Genomic DNA, 23,621 nt, shown 5'->3' with positions numbered 1-23,621 from the left:
TAAATCGGTAAATGAAAACATTGGAGCATAACTATACACTACTTTTATCAATTTCTCATATACATAGCAAAGAAAATTCACTATACACAAGGAGAAATGAATGCATACATATAATCTCCTAAAATGTTGACAAGCTTAAGCTATTTTGATGTTATTAATTGGGTATTAATGGGATTTCTCTTTCTACAGTATCCCATCTTTCCCTAACAGAAGCTAAACATTAACACTGTAGCATCTATTGGTGAAAAAAGGTTCCGACGCCAAATGCATGAGAAAGGTCTGTTTCACGTGGTAGATCATGGCCGGAAAACTCGAATGGTTTTTATGACCTGAAGCCGACAGAATGGACATCTAGAAACAGCAGATGAGCATCTCCGGCAAAGAACATGACCACAGGGAACAATCGTCATGTCGACTTCATTGCTCAAACAGACTCGACAAACCCATGCTGCTTTTGCCGTATCAGCTTCTTTAGCTGCCATATCAGCCTTTTCCTGCAGATATGTTCCCCAAAATATTAACAAAGTTTCCTAAGATGTAACAACACTTGGCCACAGGCATGAAATGTGCTCATCCACAACAAAAATCATATATTTCTTTATCTTGAAAACATGCTGTCAAGCTGTTTAAGGTTCATGTACAGGGTGTCACATTCAAGAATCTGTAATGCGTTTGCTCAGTCATTCTATTTGAAAGACTTCATCAAAGGAATTTTGAGAAACAATATATAAGTGCATGAACAATTAGATGGGAAAATGCAATTACATCAAACTAATTTCTTAAGTAATAAAAATTACTGTGCATGTTTGGATGGAGATTATCTAGGGTCAGCTGAGGTTTTTAAGTATTTTAAATGGTTTTGCGAGATCTTCCATCACTTCAAAAAAATCCTATTTTCAACCCACCAAATTAGTGGGTTGAGATCTCACCCTCACTTTTGCAAAATAAAGTTTGTGAATGGCTAAAATTATTAATTTGGTGAAACTGGACACAGAATTGCAAGATTGCTTTACAAACCTGTTCAAGAAGAAATGCAGCTTGAGACTCTTTCAATTGTTCCTGCAGAGATATCGTTCTTCGCAGAAGAGACTGCTTCTCCTCATCCATGCTGATCCCTGCAGCCAAAAGCATCTCATGAACTGCCTGGATAAGTTCTGCAGCTGATACTCGGCCATATTGGAGCTCTTTGCCACCCTGCAGTTCACATTCAAAAGGTATTCATAGTTACTTGATTGATCCGACCACTACTATTAATCACTACCAAAACCAAAACTCAATGTGAAGCAAATTTGAACTCAAACAATTTAAACAGGCAGGAACCACCATTAGAATAGCCATTTAGAAGATGCTTCTGTAAATTTTAAAATAAGTGAGAAGAAAAAAGAGCAGAAAGACAAGAGAACATCCCAACCACCCTCAAAACTCCTCCATTATTTCTTTTGGCATCTGAACAATGACAAACTGAAAACTAAGCAATCTCATAAGCAGACAATTTAGGAGGGCTCAAAGTTCCACCATTCACCCTTTCCAGGATGCCTTCTGAATTTTTAAGTCTTGGATGTAAGAAAGTAAAAGAACACAAAAATTAAAGACATCCCTCAACCCTGCTCCACCTGAGAGGGCAAGAAATGTCAGAGAACATCATGACAAAGAAGGCTTGAACAGAAATAGGCATGGGCACCTGATGTAGCATCATGATTATAATACGCTGCACACCAATAAAATTAGAACCATGCTCATACTGCTACAACATCAAACCATTAAAAAATTTAAGGTTGACTAATTAAAAAAAAATTCCAAACCTTCTGAGATTTAGTTTTGGCCCTTCCAGAACTTTCTGGCACCTCGATGAGAGTCCTCTTTTCAACTGCAGAATAACTTAAATCTGGCGAAGTTGCTAACGATAACTCATTTTCAATTGATATACTTTTAAATGAGAAGACATGTGAAGAAAGAATAGGTTCAACCACTCCTAGCACAGTCTCCACCTTTAATCGGTAAAGAGATTGGCCAGCTAATGGTCTAACATCCTCCGGAACCCTACCATATTTCAACTTCTCTCCATTTTGATACCTCCATGCCACAATTTCTCCCCTATAGAAGGGTCTTAAGGGATGAAGCTGCACTTGAAGAGCATCTGCAGGCAGTATTTCCTTACCTACTAATTTATTACTTGTAGATTCAATTTCTCTTTTCTCAGAATTAAGTTTCAATATGTTGAGAATCGCAGTTTCAAAGCCTCCAGGACATAAAAATAGGGATCCTATGGGTAATGGAGCAGAGCAGCCCAAAACCTGGCTTATTACAACTGCAATTACATCAACAACTGGTACACAAGCAGGTGGTTCAGCAACCAAAATAGAGGTCTGCAATCGGTCTACAAAGTATAGGCTTCTATGTTTGGATCCACCCTCCCATTCTGGAATGATAGAATTCTTATCAATGAGGGTGATATCTAGAGACATTGGAAGAAGCAGGAACCGGGTATGGAGAACTTTAACAAACTGCAACCTTTCTGCAACAAATTCTAGTAACTTTTGTATGGTTTCCAAAGGTAAATCATCAGTTGCAGGAACAAAGCCAGCTAAGCTATTTACAAGATTCCATACAGCACTCTGAAATGATCTACTTGACAGCTTCTCTCTGATGAGTACCAGTGGAAGAGACCCAATACATTCCAATGTTTGCAAATCTTCTTGCTCCTCAAGTTCCTATATACAGGTATGATTTTGCCAAAGGAGAAAAAAAAAGTTAATCTGGAGCTTGGGATATCAATATTTAGTCAAAAACATTTCCAGACATCCAAACTTTTACCTCTACAACAACATCAGATACTTTCCTGATGCCCAAAGCTGTACAAATTCTCTCTGGAACATCTGGGTGAACAAATCTTAACCTTGATGTATCAATATGTCTAACGAATCGAGAGCCATAAGAATCAATACACACACATGATTTTGCATGAACTAGTCTGCAACCATCATCCGGGACTATTGCATCAGATTTCCAGTCAACTTCATGAAACGCATTTCCCTCAACTGTCACATCACAAAGAAAATACAAGATTCCCATTACAGCACGAAGTTCATTTGGATTTAATCGCTGGTATCCACAAGCTTTTTGGAGATTTAATAGGAGATCTTTTGCAGCATCAATTGATAACACATCCTGAAGTCCCAACTCTTTGAGAATGTTCAGAAACGGAAGATATGAAGTAGGAAGTTCAAAAGCAAATGGTGACAGGTTAATTGTCAGGCGAACAAAAAGAGAGTTTGCTGTCACCAAGCGTGTTCCATTTGCAGTCGGCAGAAATGCCACTCTCTGCAGTTTTTCTAAATCTGCAGAAAAGAAAAGAAAATTGAGAGTTAGAGAGGACATACAAACAAGATCATTTTCAAGCCAACAGCATATGACTAATACAATTCAAAGATCTTATCATTGAAAGACAGCAGGCTTATAGGTGAACAATAGTAGTGCCACAGTAAATCAGTTGTGAGATCCTCCAATTTGTAATCTCTTTTTCTTTTCCTCTTAATAAAATTTCTTTCTTATTCTTAGGGAAAGAAGTTCGGTGGGATAGTTAAAATCGCCAAGTCCAGTTTATCACAAAGTGAATGGAAGTAGGAGAAATTCTTTTTAAGAAAGTAAACCTTCACAAATAAGTTTTTTCTTTTTCTCTTTTGGGCTGGAGGCAAAGTGTAATTTTGCAGTTAATAATTGCTAGCACAGTAACACAGCATCAATGGACCTACATGAAGAAGATTTCGTTTTTCTTTTCCTCAATCTTTACCACTTTCACCATTTAAATAAAGATGACACAGCGTTAAGAGAAATGAAATGGAGATCTACCTGAAGAAGAAAGGGAGCCCCAGACTCTATCCAGGTATCTTAATACTGTACAAAAAGCTTCATCAACTGTCATCACACCTGGTGTAGTGGGCCACTGAGCGAGTGTGTCTTCACCACCATTTCTTCCAACAACCTGAAGTGCATCCTCGTTAGTTATCTATTGCATATCATAGTACTCTAGGGCATACATAAGACACTAGAAAATGATACCTCCAGATGTTTTAGGACTGTTGAAAAAGCTGGAGGACTCCTTAGGTGAAGTGCTCCCCAAGAGAACTCGGGTGGAATAACATTTTGTCTAGTAAGAATAGGAGAACAACTCCAAGCCAAAGGCCAATCCTTCAACAGAATAGCTTCATTATATGAAGTAAGAACTCTCTTGCCACCAACACTGGGAAATCCTAGTTCAGCAGGTACACATGCAATCTTACCCATGACATTACAAAAACTATTGCCAAAAAGAACAGCAAAGTTTGAGATCACAGCTTCAACGACAGATCCAGCTAATGTCCATATCTCTGTAGAAACTTCATCATTAGAGTCCCTCACAAAATCATCAAAATCCCCCTTGGATTTCATGCACTGACTTCCAAGAGATTCTACTTTTTTAGCACATTCAAGTATTACATCTGCTTCAACTGCAGTTTGAAGACCTATTTTCCTTAAAATACGAAGCCACCCATCTGTACTAAACCTTTCTCCAGGAAATTTCTTTCTCTCACCAGCAAATACAGATGTTAATAAAGCATCGCAAGGATCATACAGATCCTTGGGCCTTGAGAAATCCATGGAAAATTCATCTGCATTCCTCACAAATGTAGTCTCCTTCAGAACTTCAATTAAAGAAGAATCTGTTTGAAGATCTTGCCAATTAGTGTAAAGATAAATTAAAATATCCTCCTGCTCTGGCTGAGGTTTGGCATCAAATCCAGGTAACCCAAACCTTATCAAAATTTGTGGATCATGTAATTCAGGAACCCCAAGGGCTCGTAAAATGGAACACTCAATTGAATCTGTTGAATAAGAAAGGCAATGATCATCAGATGGCTTTAGGAATGAATTTGAAGAGATCATACAATGATCTTGGTCGTGCAATCTGCTATAGGATCCAACAACTGTTTTGTAAATAGGTAGGCAACGCAATACTTGAAGCTCTTCAGTTCCATATTTGGAGCTATTAGAAAAGAAATCGTGAGCAAAAAGACTGAAAAGCTCATCTCGATCTGAACCTGAAAATGATGCAAGTTCAGCAAAATAGCCAGCGTGTTTAGCCGCAACAAGCTTGGAAGCAATAACTTGCCCCAGTGACTGATTGAGTGAAGGGAGACAATTACATGACGCAGCACAAGCAATGAAAGTAGCATCAAAAATAGGTATATTGCACTGGTTCAGCAGAGAAAATAACCAAGGATACCGACTTTTGGCTAATTCAAAAGCTGAGATGTATAACTGTAATTCATATTCAGGATAATGATTCATGGATACTCCAGTCCTATCACTTTGCATGCCACTCATATATGAAACATCATTTTCAGCGTGTGGATCTGTGAAAAGGGGAGGAATGAAGATCAGATGGCGTGCCTTTACACGGCATAAGATGGGCCTACCAAGAAAAGCAGGAACTAGGGGCCAATCAGCAAACAGTAAGAGTTCTTCTGATGAACCAGTAAAACATTTCCAGAACAATCTTATCCATTCGTGGGAAGGACCACCTTCATCAACAGAAGTTGATGTATTTTCCCACGAAAACCATGGGGCCATATTTGACCCCATGACATGATTCACCCAGTTCTCATGAAAAAGTAATCTCATTTGACCAGCCAGTAAATGAAGAGAGAAACTCTTCAATCTTAATAATGACTGTATGGCACATTTTGAGAAAATATCAAACAGGATAGATCTATCCAACAGTTTCGGATGGATAAATTTTGCAGCCAAAGGCATCATGAGGGCGAGTTGATCCTTGTCACCAAGCCAAAGCTCAGCAACTCCTAACCGAGCTAAATTATTAGTAGCAGTTGGACATGGTAAGCCTCTAAGCTCAGCAACAACCTGTAAAATCAAAGGATTCCCATTTCCATAGCCGCCATCTGAAATGGTGTTCCTTTGAGTTATAGGCCCTCCAGCCTTACCAATGTCATCAACAACTCCCCGGCCAAAATCAAATAAAGCCTTCCCCAAACTTGTCACCAGTTCAAGCGCATCCCCCGAACTGGCTGAGCTCTGGGATCGCAAACCATGAAAATTCTGCAGATTGGGTGTTGATACTGAAGCAAAACTGTTGCCCCTGTCAGTAGCGGTTCTATGCACTGCATTGGAGTTAACAGGGTAAACTGATGTATCAGATAACTGCGGGAACTCAATATCAGACAAGCAGTATTGAAGGACATCTGCATAGGTATCAACTGATTGAAGAGCAAAAGATGTTGACGACATCCTCAGAAGATCACGAACCATTTTAGGTTTAATTTCCCTAATTGTAACCCCTACAGCTTGGATTTCAGTCACCAGTTCCCAAGGTACAGAAAACACAGGATAATGTTCCTTCACAAAACCACAAACTGTAGCTGGAAGCAAATTACTAGCTACACCATTTCCAGGTTGTGAAAGAAACATCCCCTCTTCAGACTTAACAAAACTTCCAGAATACAGCTGCCACACAGGAAGATCAGCAAGACGAGCATAGAATGGCCTTATTACTTGTTCAATCAGGCATTCCCAGTCTGCTTTAAGAACTTCCATTTGAACTACATTATTGGCATCTTCAGGCTTATCAATCAAAGCATCCCCCTTAGACCTTGGCCAAAAGGAATAAGTACAATCTCCATATGCCTTCAAAGACAGGGCAGCAGCATGACCCACACTTGATTCAATAGCTGAACTTGAAGGTTCTCTTCTTAACTTCTGCATTTCCACCACCATTTCAATGTAGGAATCACAAACACAGGACATTAATTCCCTGTTCCAAGCTTCAATCAACTGATCCCCAGCATCAGCTTGTGCTTCCAATGAAGTTCCTCTACCCTGGTACTTGAGGAGAGAACGACCACCACAGTGACGCACAAGGAAACATCCAAGGATAACAACAGGTAAAGCTACACTGCCAGATAAAGGAAGAGGGGACATAACAGAGCTTTTCAGATGCACGTCAACAGGGTGACCATTTCTTGATATATGCGCTGCAACTCCAGCAACAGGTGTCAAACTGTATGCCAGGTATCTCCTACATGAAAAAATGCAACCACACTACTTCAGGTAGAACTACATGCCACACCAATCATATAAATGTCCATTTTTTGTCCATTTTCATACAATTTTCAGAAATGCAGTGATAAATTAGCTAACTCTCCCAAACATACCTATCAAGAGCCATATTTCTTGTTTGCCCAGAACCAAGGCTAAGGACAACAAGCCATCGGTCAACAACTGTATTAGCTGTAGCACCTTCATGTAAATTCACATCTATCACGTGAAATTTCACGGCGGAATTTGAGCTGCTAAATAGCCTTGAAAATTGGAACTTCTTCCACTTCTTCTCTGAAAAGGGGTTTCTCATGGTCGCAGATAATGAATCAACACAAACTGAATAGTTTTGGCATGGTTGTGTACCTCCTCCATCCCATGTGGAGAGTGACACCTGAAATTTAAAAGAATTTTAACATATGAATTCTTGAATTTTACAGACACAAATAATCAGAATGAAAACATAGAATAACACAAAAGGTTCAAAATATGATGTAATGCAATAAGGAAACAACTTTGATTCCTTGACCCTTAAATTGTCAATTCTCCAAAATATTTGGACAATCCCAATTCTCCTCAAAAGGACAAAAAGGGCAAATTCCATATGGCCAAGTTTTATATAATTAGCACTAGGCATGACCATTTGATCAGTCAGTTCAGTTCAAAACCAAACTGAACCATCCTCACCTAATAAACCGAATTTTATGTAAATATTGAAAATAACCAAATTACATATAAGTATAAAGCAAACCAAACTGAATAAGAGGCTAAACCCAAAAAAAAAAAAAGGAACCCAATAATATGAATTTAAAAAACTTACTTTAAGAAAGTAATTTTACAATAGTTTTATTAATATGTAATAAAAAGAACTCTGGTTATTTTGGCTTATTCGGTTAGATGAATATCTTGAACTTAAACCAAACCGAACCAAAATATTTTGGCTTCTAAAACATAAACAGAATTTATAGTAAAAGTAAACACCGAACCAATAATTTGGTTGTCTGGCTTTTTGTTTTTCTGGAAATTTTCTCAAGCCTAATTAGCACTTTGAAACTCATACTCATGAGTTCACAAAATTCTACATGTTGATTGTGGAAATGTGCAAACACAATGACAAAGTTAACGACAATCATCTCTTCTCTATCTTATATTTTAGTGCAAGTGTATTAATGTGAGCTTGGTACAATTACAGGGCCAGTTTTGTAATTGAATAGGCGCATGCATGATAAGAAGGTACCATAACATCTGTTCTACCACTAAACACTCTATTTTAAACCAAATTGTCTACAAAGTGTTTCAACAATCCCAATGCTCCTTACAGAAAGACCAAAAGGGTAAATTCCATATGGCCTAAGAAAACTCAAGGGTATGTAAATGGGTTTGTATGGGGACTTATATTCCAGAGTTCTTACAACCAATACTGTCGGGTGTTAATTACAAAAGAAACCCATATTTCAAGGAAATGGTCAATAGAAATCATCTCCTCTGACATAAATCAGCGAGTACATGTTTTCATTTCTTTTCAAAATCATAGGGACAGCTCTGTAATTTAGTCATTGCATGTACAAGATGTCAAACTAGTGACACCAAAAAATACTACCTGCAGAACTGACTTCAAGAAAATAAGTGTCCTGGATCCATGCTCCATGAATCTGTCAAATATTTGCTTCACTCTCTTCAATCCCAACTCAAGCCCATTTTTAAGACATTCTGACGATAAAGGCATGCGGATAATAGTAGAATCTTGTGATAACCATGATTTTTTTTCACCAATCAGCATAGGATTAAATTGATCAGAAAAACGTTCGGTCAAATTTGTACCTGAGGTCAGTTCACATGGGGAAAACTTAGTCCAAGCATGCAAAGAGTGAGAAATGAAATGGAGTAATGAGGAGCTAAAATACATAACAAACAGCATAAGGACCAAAGATACAACCATATGAACCAACTTCAGAATACAAAAGATCAAAATAAATAACAATGGGAAACCAATTCAGTTCCTTTCCACACCTCAGTTGTTTTGATCTCATAAATGCTAAATTTATCAAAATTTTGCCAGTGTCATTACGTGAGCATGCTGGGCTCAGATGTTTTAGGCCTGGCTATGTGTATAATTTCTTGGATTACAGGCAATGTCATACTGTTTGCACATGCATGGGTCAATTATCCACTTTGGTGTGGCATCCAACTTTTGCTGCCCACAGAGCTTAAAAAGGAGTTGCAGTTGTATCTCTTTTCACTGAATGCGAAATATTGCTTTCTATACCGATCTTCAAATATGACAAAGACCCCAAACATGACAAGGTGCCTAAATGAAGTACATGGGCATCTACCACAGTACAGTCTAAATGAGTATTAAAAATGAGAGCACCATAAAGTTCATGTAGCAGCCACTTCTTGGTTTTCTATGGTTTGACCATCCAAATATATTTTACATAACACGTCATCACCAGTCACATCGCATTCTCAGAAAAAAAAAATCTAAATCAAAGGCAGTTATGCAGAACTTTAATACATTTAAATTTTCATGGAAAAACATGAATATGTTTTTATAGGATAAATACTTAACACTTGTGGTTTTGTGATGAATTCCATGATACATATGCTAGAAAGCCCTGTACAGGGAACCGTAATAGTTCCAAGAAACATGATTTCTCTCAAGTGCCTGAACATTGGATTTCAGCTCAATGAATTTCAGAAACATAATTGCTAGAATGAGTAAAGTCTTAAGCCATACGAAGAAAGAATAAGGGAAAAAAATTGCCTGAACAATATTCATGAATAGCTAGAAAAAACACTAAAGATCCTTTTTGTATGAGAAAAGTACCTATCAAAGAAAACATTTTTGCTGCAGGAGTATGACTTGAAGGTACACCAAGTGCCAGACCACAAGGATCAAACATATAAAAGTAGCCACCAGATATAACTGACAGGAGATCACATATAAAGTAACAGCTAAGAAGTCCCAAGCCATAGTTAAGTGTATTGCCCCGAAGTCTCCATGGAGGAAGAAGCTGAAGGCTGCTAACATCCTCTCTATTCAAGCTCACACCTTCCAAAATGGCAACTAAAGCAGGCCCTTGGAATTCACCTTCATAATTTTGAAATTGAGATTTAGAACATTGGTCAAATTCACAAGAAGAAAAAAGCTAGATAAAACAATCTAACATGTTAAATTTGTTTTAAAGAGACGTTTCCTTTCTAATGACTAATATGTCAGTGAGAAGAAAGCTTAGTGCAGTATCTACTACCCAAGTGCATTAGTGTATTGCTCCTAAAGCTTAGTGTATTCATAAATTCCCATAGAGCCACTCTTGTACCATTATCCATATAAAGCAATAAAGCTTATACAATTCAGCTGATTACCTAAATTTTGCTGCAACAAAGACTGCCGAGGATGCTCCCTCTTGTCAAATATTAGGTGTAATTTTTTGGCTTTGCAGCAATCTGCCAACTCAAGAAGGTCAAACAACAAGAAATCACTGTTCCCGTACAACGCTAGAAGTTCATTTATCTTTGCACGATCCATGCATGGCAAATCTTTAGTCATATCTTCATCCACCAAAGAGACACAGCGGAGTGACTTCACCCCCAACCTATTTGCCAAATCATTGCTGATACTTGGATGTACAAAGTGTTTCCCAACCAGAGCACAGTTTTCAATCCACGGTGCATCATTATAGATAAGATCCCTAGAACACATCAGAATTCCAGAAGAATCCGGCATTAATAATGAGGTGTTAGAATCCTCAAATAATGGGTTATCCAGGCTGCAGTCTGCAACAGCTTCAAGGACACACTGGACAAAACTTAACTGATCAGTTGATAGGGGGCACCCTTTTACATCATTTTGTAACCGTTGCAGAACATGAAAGTAATCCCAAATATCAAAACTAAGTCTTACACCTATTCCCAGGAGCAGTTCTCTAAATTCCAATAGTTCAGATGGAACAACATACAAGTACGGGGTGAATTTCACTGGGGAATTAAATGCAAGTAAATTTGGGGATACAAAATCATCACCAATCCAAATCCAGGAAACACCATCCAAAGCTGACTTCAACATAATAAATTCATCGGTGCCAATATATTCTTGCAACCTAGAATAAAGTGTTAGAATTCCCTTCTGCATTGCAGCATCGAGATTGAGCCTCAAAGAAGAGTTGAGCTTTAGCTTATTGTAGGACTTGGATAGTTCACTCAATTGCAACGATAGAACATCTACCTTTGGACGATCCATCCAACCAAGTCTCAGTTGTAGGCAATTTGAGACACTGTCATCATCTAGTATATGCATAGCACAAGAAACTGTCCATATCTGTGATTTAGGTCTCACAATGTTTGGACATGCTACTTGCTTCTTAGGTTTTAACCAAGGCAGTCCTGGTAAGGGTGGATCGATATAAACAGGACACCAATCAATAGTCTTGATTTCAGACCAAAATTCATCTTCTGGCTTATCATCAACCAAGTTGCTCAAGAGATAGTCAATGTCTAGTGCATCTTCGAAGTGATTCTTATCTCTCTCAAGACAGCCCAGAAATGCAGCATCATCATGTGCAACACAATTATCCTGATAATCCAAATTACACTGCAACTGATTGCAATTGCCTTTTTTCTCGTCAGCAGACAGCTTAACTGCAAGAGCATTTAAACAGGTAACTAACCTTCTCGCATAACTCACTGCTTCTGAGTTACCAGAATCATGCAATGTAGACACTGATCTAGCACAATCAAGAAAACCAGATAAGCCTAGAGTTCTTTTTAGCCCAAGAATAACTAAAGTCTCCAGAGTTTCTGGATCTGAGAATTCCTTGGAAGGGAAAAAGCCACTATGGAGCATCTTATGTAGCTCAGGAACACGGGGATCATAGAGCCTGGCAAGGTCATTATAGCAAGGAAATGATGATGTTAAGATTTTTTTAAAAGGCTAAATAATGCAGAATTGAAAACTAAGTACTTTCTATTATGTAAACTGCAACTCAATCAATGATTACGTTCTTTCTATTACATAAACAGCAACCCTCTTCATGGCCATCTTTGTACAAAGTCCAAATTCCCATTTAGCTTTCTGTGCGTTAGGGCTGCCAATTCAGGTTGTGTCATAACCATTATGTCAACTTGTGCGTATTAAACAAAGCTTATTGTTCTGAGCACAACATGATTGAGCAAATGAGTCTAGACCTTTAATCTTAACAAGCCATGTTTATTAAAAAGGTTAACAACATCACACGATTAACTCAATAAACAAGTTATGTTTAATTTTAGCAGACTCAATACTAATGAACTTGTCCAACTAATGGTTACATAGACATGTCTACTATCAGCAGATTAACCTGATTTCAACAAAAAATAAATAAATAAAAACAACCAAAAAGTAGTATCTATCATACAATTATCAATATCATTATCATGTTTGCAAATTACAAATCGCAAACATGTATAGCCAAAAAAATTATAAAAATCCTGTAGAATAGGAATTGAAGTTATGCCTTTTATTTTGTCAATATCGTACATCTTTAATTTATTAACCATTTATGGTGAAAAGGATATATCTATGTATGCTCCATGGTCTATGTGAGTTTTACAAGTAGTGTGTTATTAGTTAACCTACAAACCATTTAATTAAACAGGACAGTACATGACTCTGGTAGACAAATCAACCTGCTTACAAAACATTTGAATTGTTGCTTATGACCCAACCATCACATACTGAGTTGCCAGCCCTATTTGGGCACTTGATGACTGGCTCTAGCTTGTTCTAACAATCCATAATGGAAGTGGGTTGCAAGATAAACACCATTAGGAAACAAATCAGGCAAGCAACAAACTGAAAATCATATCAGTTTTGCAATGGAATCACAAACCCAAGGTCTGATTAAAAGCTGAAAGTCATCCCACTATGCTTCAATTTCAAGAATACCAGTTTAACAAACAAAACTGTGGTCAACATCACAAAATTGACATGACAATAATAAAGCATGTGAACTTTAGAATTTAGGTACATTTTTATCTGATACTCAGTAGAGATAACAAGTACACAAATGATATCAACAACCCTTTCCCACCTTCAATTATACAGAAACATCCTCAATTTCAGCTATCTGCAAAACTCACTTTTCTTTCCACAAAAGAAAACTTCAATTTAACATGACAACAACATCGTGCATGAGCTAAAATCTTTGGTAATTTATTAAAAAAAAAAAAAGAAAAGATATAAATTAAGAGAAGGAAACAAAAGGCTAGAGAAGCAACAAGGCATAAAGTTGAGCACCCCGAGCCACATTATTTGCAGTAATAAGGGATAGCTTAATGCTCCAACTTATGCTGAAATTGAAATCAGTAGGAGAGAACCTAGATAGAGAAAGATGTGATAATCATTGTAGAAACTACACATAGGCACCAACTGGTACTAAAATGTCTTTCAAATATTTAACAATAAAGACAATAGAGACTAAAGAGTACCAAATAGAGCAATGGAGGCATCACATGAACAGTTTAAAGTACAAGAACCAACTTAGGACATTAAACACTTCCACGTCTATTTAAAGAAAAAAGGGAAACCATCTTCAATCAGAAAAGAGATTTTATAAGGAAACAAATACGTACCTAGATGGCTGTCGCCACATTCCGTTCGCAGCCAATACGAAAGGTGTCATACAAAGTGTGGATTTGATGGAAATATCATTGTTGATCAACAGCTTCACATCATTTAGAATGGCAGCAAGAACCTCTCTCTGTGAAAGGAATTCTGACATGCGATTAAGTACAAAAGTCTTGTAAAATTCCGCTGTTGATGGCTCTCTGATCTCTAAGTACCTTGTCAAAATAATTCTCTCTCTTTCTGATTCAGTGCGCACAAAATCATCATCCAGGAGATCCTCCCGAACACCATTTGGCTTAAGCCATTTGGCAGGTTTACTCAGACTGACTAATTTTCTACTTGTGTGAGACTCAAATACAGGAAGGTGTTTGATGACATCAATACAATGGTCATCCATTTGCTCTACAAAGAACCACTTAGACTGAAGAACAAAACTCCGTAGTTCATGCAGCTCACTCTCTGATGCAGCAGCAAAAAGCTCCTCAACGTTCTCTTGTTTACCAGCAATCGCCAGAAATGCATTCAATATTCCTGCTGCTGTTGGAGACTGCACATAGTTTCCCAAGCCTGGATGTTCAATTTGTAGGTCACGCCTTAAGAACACACATCCTACTTTGAGCAACAAAGAAGACATGTTTTCACTCCACCCATCATCTCTAATCACATTAGAATTTGGAACCAACTGCAAAAGATAATTTTCGCCAACAGGTAGTATTGGCCAGCTAGAAAATATTGAGAGATCATCACACCATGACTTTAGATAGCTCCACAGCAATCTTATCCATTCTAAACTTGGTTGGCCCTGATTACCAGGGATCCAAGTTACCTTTTTGGAAAGCTGCCACTCAACTGGAAGTAACTTCACAAAGAGCTTCTCAAGTAAATTGCAAGACAGAAAACAAATATTTGATTTATCACTCTCAGCTATGTTGCATAGCTTTCCATAAACAACTTCTGGAATTTCACAGTCCACAAGCTGATGCGGAATTGAATCCTCGAGGAGACCATATTCGCTGCCCCGTGAGATATAAATTCTTTCACCAGATCCATTTTTCTCAAATGTTGCAAATGAACCATTAGCAAGAGGCAGCAATGTTAGACCATACAGATTTTGAGGTTGAATGGGAACATTTAAATCAAGCAAACAATATTCAAGGGTGAGGAGCATTGAAATTCTGTCCTTGAAACCACGTTTCCTCCGAATCAACAGTGTTCTTAACAACTGCGGTGTCAGAAAGTTCAAAGATGGGCAGGCTTCCATAAATCTCTCTACGAGTGCCTTGGAAACAGCCACAAGAGGTAGACCAGCATCTGCTAATGCTTCTACAAGCTCCCATGTCTTATGAAAGTTAAAATCAGGAAAAAGCACTTGTTTGGCAGCAACCCACTGGCCCTGTCTAACTTTTGTATAAAATACACGAAGACCAGATTCTGCAATGAAACTGTATACCTTCCGCACCATTGATGCCCAAGGCTCCAAACCAGTTGCTGTTGGCCAATATGAAAAGAACAAATCACATGGGCCAATCTCCAGTGCAATTTTCTCAAGCAAATGACCATAAGCAGGAGCAATAACATTTTCAAGGATGTACATGTTCCAGTCAGACCGTTTTTTCCCACCCCCTGCCATGTCATTACCAAACCAGATGTCTCTCCTGTTAGATGACAATTCAAAATATGAATTGATATGTGTTGGCAGCCCAGTGTTGATTGGCAGTGGCAAGAAGCAGAAGGCACGACCCTCAAAGTTCTTCCTTTGTTGCACGGAAGCCTCAGAAACTAGGAACATATCAGAAGTACAAGCCTCTGTATTCAAGATATCGCTCGATTCCCCATCCCTCTTGATAGACTGTATATATGCAGCAACACAAGCCCATGGAATTGATTTATGAGATTTGTGATTAGCAACTGTAGAGCTGCTCTTTGCTTGTCCACAACCTAAACACTCACCAGTTATCCAACAGTGTGAAAAGACCCCAGATGGTTTTTCCTCTGTCACTACAATCTTCTGACACCTATATGGCAAATCCCTATTCATGGATTTGCTCAACTTTTGCAGCAACTGATCTTTATCCAATCCATTACATTGACTACCATTAATAAGACTAAATACATCATTCATTGAACTGAACTCCATCTCTGGCTCAACAATGCAATTTCTGTGCACACGATGCAAGAGTTGCATTTCATAAGCATTTCCTTCCTTCACAAAGATAGAGATGCTTTTCACATTGCGGAGAAAAAGCAAAGCATCAGAAACAATCCCAGAAAAGGATTCAAAGAGAGACATGACATCTTCAGGTGCATATCCTTCTTTCTTTATCTGGCTACGCAGGGCAATTGCAGAGCTTCTAAGAGGAAAACGAAAGAGGGTACCGGGAAAAGAATGCTGCAAATCACAGCCAAAGTGCAAGAATGGAGAGAACTGATCAGGAAATTGTTCCAAAATCTTTCTCCCTGCAAATTTAATTCTTAAACCAGGGTGGGAAGGAGAGATCCCAGGCAAGTTACAGGCATGAGGATCAAACATAACAATATTTTCCCCAGAAACAAATGTAGGTATATCTGTAAAATGATAAACACAATTAAACCCAAGCCCAAATCTACCAATTGCAAGAGGTTTCTCCAGTTTGCTCTCTTGACCAATACGAGAGATCGCATATAGATCCTGTGGACTGAAAACAGAGTCATTGAAACAATAAAGTGCAGGGCCTTGCCAATCTGCCATTTCTGGAGAGAGAACAGAAGAAGTCCCATATTGAGTTTTATCCAAAAGAAAAATCACTTCTGAAGCCCCAGCATCCTCAGCATTTTGGACCAGTTCAAAAAGAATCCCAGGACCATCTGCGTACATCTCAAGTATATGTTTAAGTCTTGTAGTCAATGCTTCATGCTGTCCAAAAGCTTCAGCCGCCCCAGATAAACCAAAATTCATCGAATCAGCATTCTCAGCAAGTAAGATCCGACGGAGTGAGCAGACGCCAAGCTTCTCTGCAACTTCATTAGAGATATTTCCATGGACAAATTTCTGGACTGTTCTTTTAGCATTTAAAGCCACAGAAGATGCACCAAATGTGCTAGCGGAGATGTCCGAGCCAAGCAACCAGGGAGCATCATTGTAAACTAAATCATTGGGAGGGAATAGCCTTCCTGAAATATCTGGTAAATAAATTTTAACTTCTTGTGCATGAAATTGAACTTCAGCCAGATGCTGAACAATCATTACTGCTGCCCTGACTTCTTGTACATCTAGCGGACAGGAACCTTTCCTCAGAGCCATTCTAGCTAGAATATTAGCATAATCTATGGGCTTAAAATACTCTTGAACGCCCAACTCCAAAAATAAGTCTCTGAAAACAGCTAAATCAACAGGTACAACACGAATATAAGGAGCCAAATGAAAAGGACCATCAAGAACAACCTCATCTGCAGTAGCAAACCCATCTCCCACCCAAATCCAACGAGATCCTTCAAGAACAGCCTTCATAATGTCCATCTCATCTGTACCAATCAAGCTCATCATTATTGAATAAATCTTTGGCATTGCCAAGGCTAATTCCTGCCGGAGCACCTGATCATTCACAATCTCATTGTTTTTTCCAAGCTCAAGTAACTGAGCAGCAAGTGCACTTCCTCCAGGGGGAGATAACCATCCAAGGTTATATGATAATGCAGTGGAAGAGCATTCACAGTTCAGTATTCTCATGCTGGCTGAAACAAGCCACAGGTCTGTTTGTAATCTAACAAGCTTAGGTGGAGCAACTGTAGATGATACAACAGGCCATGGCAAAGTCTGAAATGGAGCAGAAACCATTACGGGGCACCAACAAATCATCCGCAGGTCATTCCAGAAATTTTCAAGATCAGATTTCAAGTTGCGAGGTCTAAATGCAGTTGCAGCTCGTGAAAAAATTCTGTTAACAGTTCCTTGATCATCATTTATCTGGTTGGATAGCCACTTCATAGCATTTACTTCTAAGTAAGAAATAAGCACTTTACCTCTTGAATGTGCTTTTTGTTGATCCTCATGCATTAGTTTTTCTACTTGACGAGCACTTTCTATGACTGTCTCAGGAGAAACAGATGTTCTGAGGCCCAAAGCATGTAGCATGTCCAGAATGTCAGGTTCTTGGAAAACACCAGAAGGAAAGCCATCGAAATCATCTAATAAAGCACATAACTCCTCATTACGAGGATCATAGAGCACTGCAGGAGACTTAATAGAACCACTAAAGGTTGGCACAAATTCCAAATTTTTCACAATTTCCCTGAAAGTTACATCCTCTACACACAATTGAGGCAAATTTTGCAAAACAGAAAGCATAATATTGTCACGAACTTCAGGTTGCAACTCCTTGATATTATCAAAAACCTGTTCCCTGTAGAAGCGCGCCTTCCCCATTCTCTCAATTCCATAATATCTCCCCAAAATCTCTTCTTCAATTTTTGATGAGGTCATAATAAACTCAGAACCCAGGAAGTTGTCAGGAACATTTAATGGTGGTAAGTACTTTTGCGAATTTTCTAGATCAGAGAAAAGAACATCTGCATAAGATCCTCCACCATAAATTTTATAGATGGGAAGCATCTTACAATTTCTTATGATAGAACCATCATTGTAGTCTGCCATGTACCATTTCGGATCGAGGAGAAACCTTCGAAGTTCATCCCTTTCTTCAGCTCTCAAATTATGAAATGCTCGCACTATACCACCATTTGAAGAGGTCGCATCAATAATTGATTCCAAGATATCTGCAAAAGTAGCTTCACTTACATAAAGAGACAAATCAGGATGTTCAACTCCATAAGCTGTATTTAATATTTTGCATCCAATCTTATTGAGAGCATCATGAACTGAAAGGGGAAGTTTATCTGCTCTTATTAGTTTCGACTGTCTAGAAGGTCTATACAGGTGGCCAGATGTGGATGGCAAGATGGGCCAATCGCCAAACAGGGACAACCTTTTGCAGTGATTCTGAAGATATTGCCAGAACAGCTTAAACCATGATGAAGACGGGTGATCATTACAAGATCCAGGGTCCCACAATACTTTACTTTTACATCTCCAATCAGCAGGTACAAATCTAGGGAATAAGCTAAGGAGACCAGTAATACTAAAAACCATAAGATTTGCTTTTGATGACTCTGCAATAGCAAAAAGTCTGCTTAGTATGTGTATGGGAATACAACGATCAATAATTCTTTCAGATATTTGTTCAAGCAATCTGAATTCTAACTCATTGCAAATAAAATAAGAGGTCCCCTTGGAAGCTTCAGAGAATGACCCAAAATCCCCATTTGCTAAAGGAAGAAGTGGCAAGTCCCGTGCATGCAAACCAACATCAGCATCAATTAAGTCCTCAAGACAATATTCCAATAATACAAGCTTGTAAGATTTGCTCAATGTCACAAGGGTTTTGCATTCCCTAAGAAAATGACGTACTGCCTCAGGAGTAACCACTTTTTGCTCAAAACAGGAAGCATATTTCAAAAGCATATCAAACAAGACAATGGGCAAGTGGACAATAGGCATTCCTAATTTCAGTAAGACTTCACCAAGTTCCTTGCTTTTAGTGAACTCCTTGTCGTGAAGGAAGGCTTCAACCGGCGTCACCCAAATTCCGCCTTCAAATTCTGAATGCAATACACGCACATCACTAACTTTTCTGTATATATGCTCAACCAAAACATTCCAAGGTTCTTCAAAAGTGCCAGTAGGCCATAAGGAATAGTATGAATCTGTTGATCCTAGCAGCCCTTGCACACCAAGCAGCAAATACTTAAAGGCAGGGGCTACTACATCTTCCAAAAGAAGTCTATTCCATATAGAGCGAACTTTTCCACTTCTATCCATATCTGCTCCATACCAAATGCCACGGCGATTTGAAGAAACCTCAAAGTACCCATTAACTTGCACATTCAGTCCAGTTCTTACAGGCAGTGGAAGAAAACAAAATGCTCGACCGAGCTTCAGATCATCATTCTGTGACAGTCACATTATAGCTAAGTGAGACTTCAATGTTGTAAGAAAGAGAGGTCAAGCAGAAGGTAAGAAGTCTAAAGCCAGACACTATGTCATACAGCATCTCAATTCAAATCTCATTATACAGACATCCAGTAACATGGTTATTAATTTTGAATTTACCAACAAAACTACCTGCAAAATTAAGCTATATTCCATCAGCATTAGTTCCATAAAATAGGATAACTACCTAATCTATAAAACCATTCGCTTTATAAAGCTGACAGTACAATTATTACTGTAATCCTGAAAACAGAATCAGAAATTTCAACGTCATGAATCATGCACCTGGAATTAAGAATCTGCAGTGACAGACACCAATGCCATCATTACCACACCAGGTCAAAATAGCAAAAGAAAATTTTAACACCCAATATTTGCTACACTTTCTCAGATGACTAGATACCTAAATACATCATAGTCTTCCACGGACTATGCCATTTTAATTTCTGAACAACAAATTGAGCCATATGCAATATCTGGATTAGTTTCGCAACATTCATAATCCTAGTAACATTAGAAGTAAATTTTTAACTCTATAAAAAACTATGTCATATCAATTCTGTAAATAACATTTCAGAGGATTTCCAAGAGTTTTTCACCCTCATTATTGTGACAAGATTTGAGCTAGGTATTAAGCCTAAGGGGCCTTCAGTGTCATAAATATAGAACATAAATATAGAATTCAAAGTCTGGTACCAGAATATGAAAGACATGGCAAGAAGGTGGAAAAAGACAACCGCTGCCATAATTAATCCTATGAAACCCCAAAATTATAGCCTTAAGGCCAACATCCAAGTGGTCAGAACTTTTATCACTTAAATCCATCAAGGAATACCTCCAGGCCTAAAAAAGTTCCACCATCATCCAGGAGCCAACTGCACACAAAGATGACCAGAAAGGTTCAAACTTTATACTGCCTCAAAATCACTAACCACTTTAAACTTTAATCTTCCATAGACCGACTTGGTGGAAGCTCTGTGCAACAGTATACTAGATTTCAGAAACTTCACATTAATTTTTACGAATCATTATCATGCCCAGGATTTTCAATTCTCTTGCAGCTACATCCAAATGAACCCAAAGAGGCGTTCCCATCCTATGTAACATCCTATCCATAAGAAAATACCTGTTGCCTATGCTTTTTTCCTCCAACTATTGAACAAAATACCAGTCTGAATTTGCACTCAAAAACAAGCCATAACAATAAAGCCAGACAGAAAACGAAATAGCAAGCTAGAACAAATTGGCCTAAATCATCTGAAAGAAGAGGATGCTTCACTCTGTTCAAGAGGTATGTCTTCCTTAGGTGCACCAATCTGATTATAACATTCTAATAACCTCTTGAAGCCTATAACCTCCACCAGTTGTTGCGCAAAAGAGAGGCACAAGTAACTGGACAGATTTAGTTTGATAGGCCACCTTTAACAAAGAGAAGGACATCCTCGAGGTCCTGAACCTCAACCAAGATTATCAATAAACTAATGCCATCATCCACAATTTGTATTCCTGAATTATCTCTGCCCGGAAAACAGAATAAAGACAAAATTAGGCAATTCCTAGTGATAACTATAGGAATTAAGCATGACCAACTTCTATTGAAAATCAAAATGCATTTTGGTTCAACTAAGCAGAATTGGCAGAAATATGTAAAGCTTGGACAGTACATAATCTACCATGTCAAATACCTTAAAATTTAATAACACAAATCCTGCAAACGTCATTCTTGTTATGTTGCAGATTACTAATAATGTTCGTGTCAAAAACTACTTATTTCTTTAAAAAGTAATGACTGGCGCTCTTGGTGCACTCCAACAACCATTTTTGTAGTTAGCCAATGTTAGAAGCTGTATTTATCCCACATCCTTAGCTACTGGGCTGTTATGGTGTATATATGTGGATTGGGCACCCTCTTCCTTTGAGCTAGCTTTTGGGAATGAGTTCTACCCAAGCCCATTTATCAGCCAATAAACAAAAGAGGAAAGCTGAAAAATAATATTTGTATTTCTACATTCGGAACAAGAAAATGCTGTCACCAGTAATTGACCAATGATCATACTTAAGAGTCCAAACATGAAAATGGTGAAACTTACTTCAATCGCATGATGAACAAGACAAGGAGAGAGCAAAACAGATATGCATAAATCTTTTTGACTGCATGGAGTTTACAGATGGATCTTCCATAGTTTATTCCGAAAAATATAGTTAATCTGTGCATCAAGCATTTAGCAGATTCATAAACAAAATGAACTAGAAGATTTTCTATTAGTTACCTTTATTGGTCACATAAGTCACGTAATAATCCTCTTTGGGTATGCTATCTTCAATAAGAGCCAAAAAACTTGGAAAGAGAAAAAGGAAAAAAAAAAAATCCAACTCACATCGGATAAACCATCTGAAATGCAAGCTGCAACAGAAGCCCATGGTAAGAGGTGAATGTCGTATTCTTTAGAAGCAGTAGCAGCAAAAGAAGCAATTCTACTATTAACCGATGCCATAGTTTGTACTATATAAAACCTATAACTCCTCTTCTTAACTTCACTGCCAACAAACTCCTCACACAAAAACTCCACCTCATACCCATCCATCTCACTCTCCTTCTCCCTCTTTTTCGACATCCTTAAAATTGCCTGTCGATGCCAAATAAGTTTCTCATTTACACCACTAACACAGCATGAATACAGCTTCCTGGGCTCACTCTCTCCAATCTCCCACACATACATTTCAACAGCTAACACACTTTTTAGAAACAACAGAGAGAAGATTCCTTCTTCAAAAAGCTGACCAAACATAGACAAAACGTCGTCTTCTAAATAAGCTTGTCGCGAAAGCTTACTCGTGGCTGCTTGATTTGCATTTCTCAAAGGGAAACGAAAGAGAGTTCCATTGAAGGAAGACTTCATATCACAACCGAATGCAATGTACGGAGAGAACTGGTCATCATAAAAATTAATCGCTGAAGAAGAAACGAAATCGATTCTTTTACCAGGATTCGATGTTGAAACATTTGGAAGATGAACTCCTTGAGGATCAAATAACACTATGTACTTTCCGCTAACAAAAGAAGGTAAATCTGTCAAATGGTAAACCGAATTAAAACCGACACCGAAACGGCCGGTTTTCCATGCTTGACCGTGTTTAGCACTGCCTCCGATTCTCGATATACTAACGAAATCTTCCTCTGTGAAAACAGCGTCGTTGTAGGCTAAGAGAGCAGGGCCTTGCCACTGGGATAAGGAAGTGGATATGATGGAGTCTGAGCGGTGGAGGCGGCGGTCGAGGCAGAGGCGGACTTTAGTGGCGCCGGCGTCATCGGCATTTTGAATGAGTTCTTTTAAGACAGTTGTACCCTCGGGGTAGTTCAAAAGGACCTCACGGATCCGCCGTGTGAGGTCAACTTTTTGACCGAAGTCTTCTAAGAAGATGGATTCCGGTGGTGGCGGAGACGGTGAGTCCATTTGGTGTGTAAGGTTAAGATTTTGAATCTGATTGCTTTCTCTTTTTACATAGTTCGTGTGATGTGTTACTTACAAGAGAATAAAGGTGTTGAATGTGTTAATCAGAAGAATGAGGAGAAGAAGAAGAAGAAGAAGAACTCAAAGAATTTGTAGAAATCTTTTCATTATTATTGTTATTATTTTTTTTTAAGTATATATTAATTTATTTTGCTGCTTCGTTGAAAAAAAAAAGGTTGCAAATTAAGCCTATTATACAAATAAGCCCTTTAATTATAATGCAAAATGCAAATAAGACCTCAATCTTCATTTCTTTCATCTTAGTCCTTTAAACTTTTCCAATTTCATTATACTAGAATTAGGAGTGGCTATTTTAGAAACCTAACTATATATGTTAGTTTTTAGATTTCTAAACTCTAAAGCTAAACTATTAGTATCGATTAACCGG

At 38.2% G+C, this 23,621-nt stretch overlaps 1 protein-coding gene across 1 annotated transcript; it reads right to left on the bottom strand.

Moving 5' to 3' along the window:
• LOC8281442 (sacsin) lies at nucleotides 1–23,345 on the bottom strand. Its single transcript, XM_015724148.2, has 12 exons — nucleotides 22,100–23,345; nucleotides 13,702–19,679; nucleotides 10,459–11,969; nucleotides 9,920–10,183; nucleotides 8,693–8,913; nucleotides 7,209–7,486; nucleotides 4,060–7,072; nucleotides 3,850–3,982; nucleotides 2,815–3,338; nucleotides 1,803–2,711; nucleotides 1,018–1,194; nucleotides 1–494 (listed from the first exon to the last, which is right to left on the bottom strand). The coding sequence occupies exons 1-12, from the start codon at nucleotides 23,174–23,176 to the stop codon at nucleotides 297–299; spliced, it is 14,283 nt and encodes a 4,760-aa protein (XP_015579634.2). The 5' UTR covers nucleotides 23,177–23,345; the 3' UTR covers nucleotides 1–296.
• Between the last annotated feature and the right edge of the window lie 276 nt (nucleotides 23,346–23,621).

Source organism: Ricinus communis, chromosome 8 (assembly GCF_019578655.1).
Source record: "Ricinus communis isolate WT05 ecotype wild-type chromosome 8, ASM1957865v1, whole genome shotgun sequence".
Lineage (NCBI taxonomy): Eukaryota > Viridiplantae > Streptophyta > Magnoliopsida > Malpighiales > Euphorbiaceae > Ricinus > Ricinus communis.
This window is presented reverse-complemented; position numbering and strand designations above follow the sequence as displayed.

Excerpts from the sequence above, each read along its gene's own strand:
- LOC8281442 (XM_015724148.2), bottom strand. The coding sequence starts at position 23,176 with ATGGACTCACCGTCTCCGCCACCACCGGAATCCATCTTCTTAGAAGAC. Across the intron at positions 3,339-3,849 it reads GGGCTCCCTTTCTTCTTCAG|ATTTAGAAAAACTGCAGAGA; the intron begins GTAGATCTCCAT and ends TCTTTTCTGCAG. Across the intron at positions 495-1,017 it reads CTGCATTTCTTCTTGAACAG|GAAAAGGCTGATATGGCAGC; the intron begins GTTTGTAAAGCA and ends ACATATCTGCAG.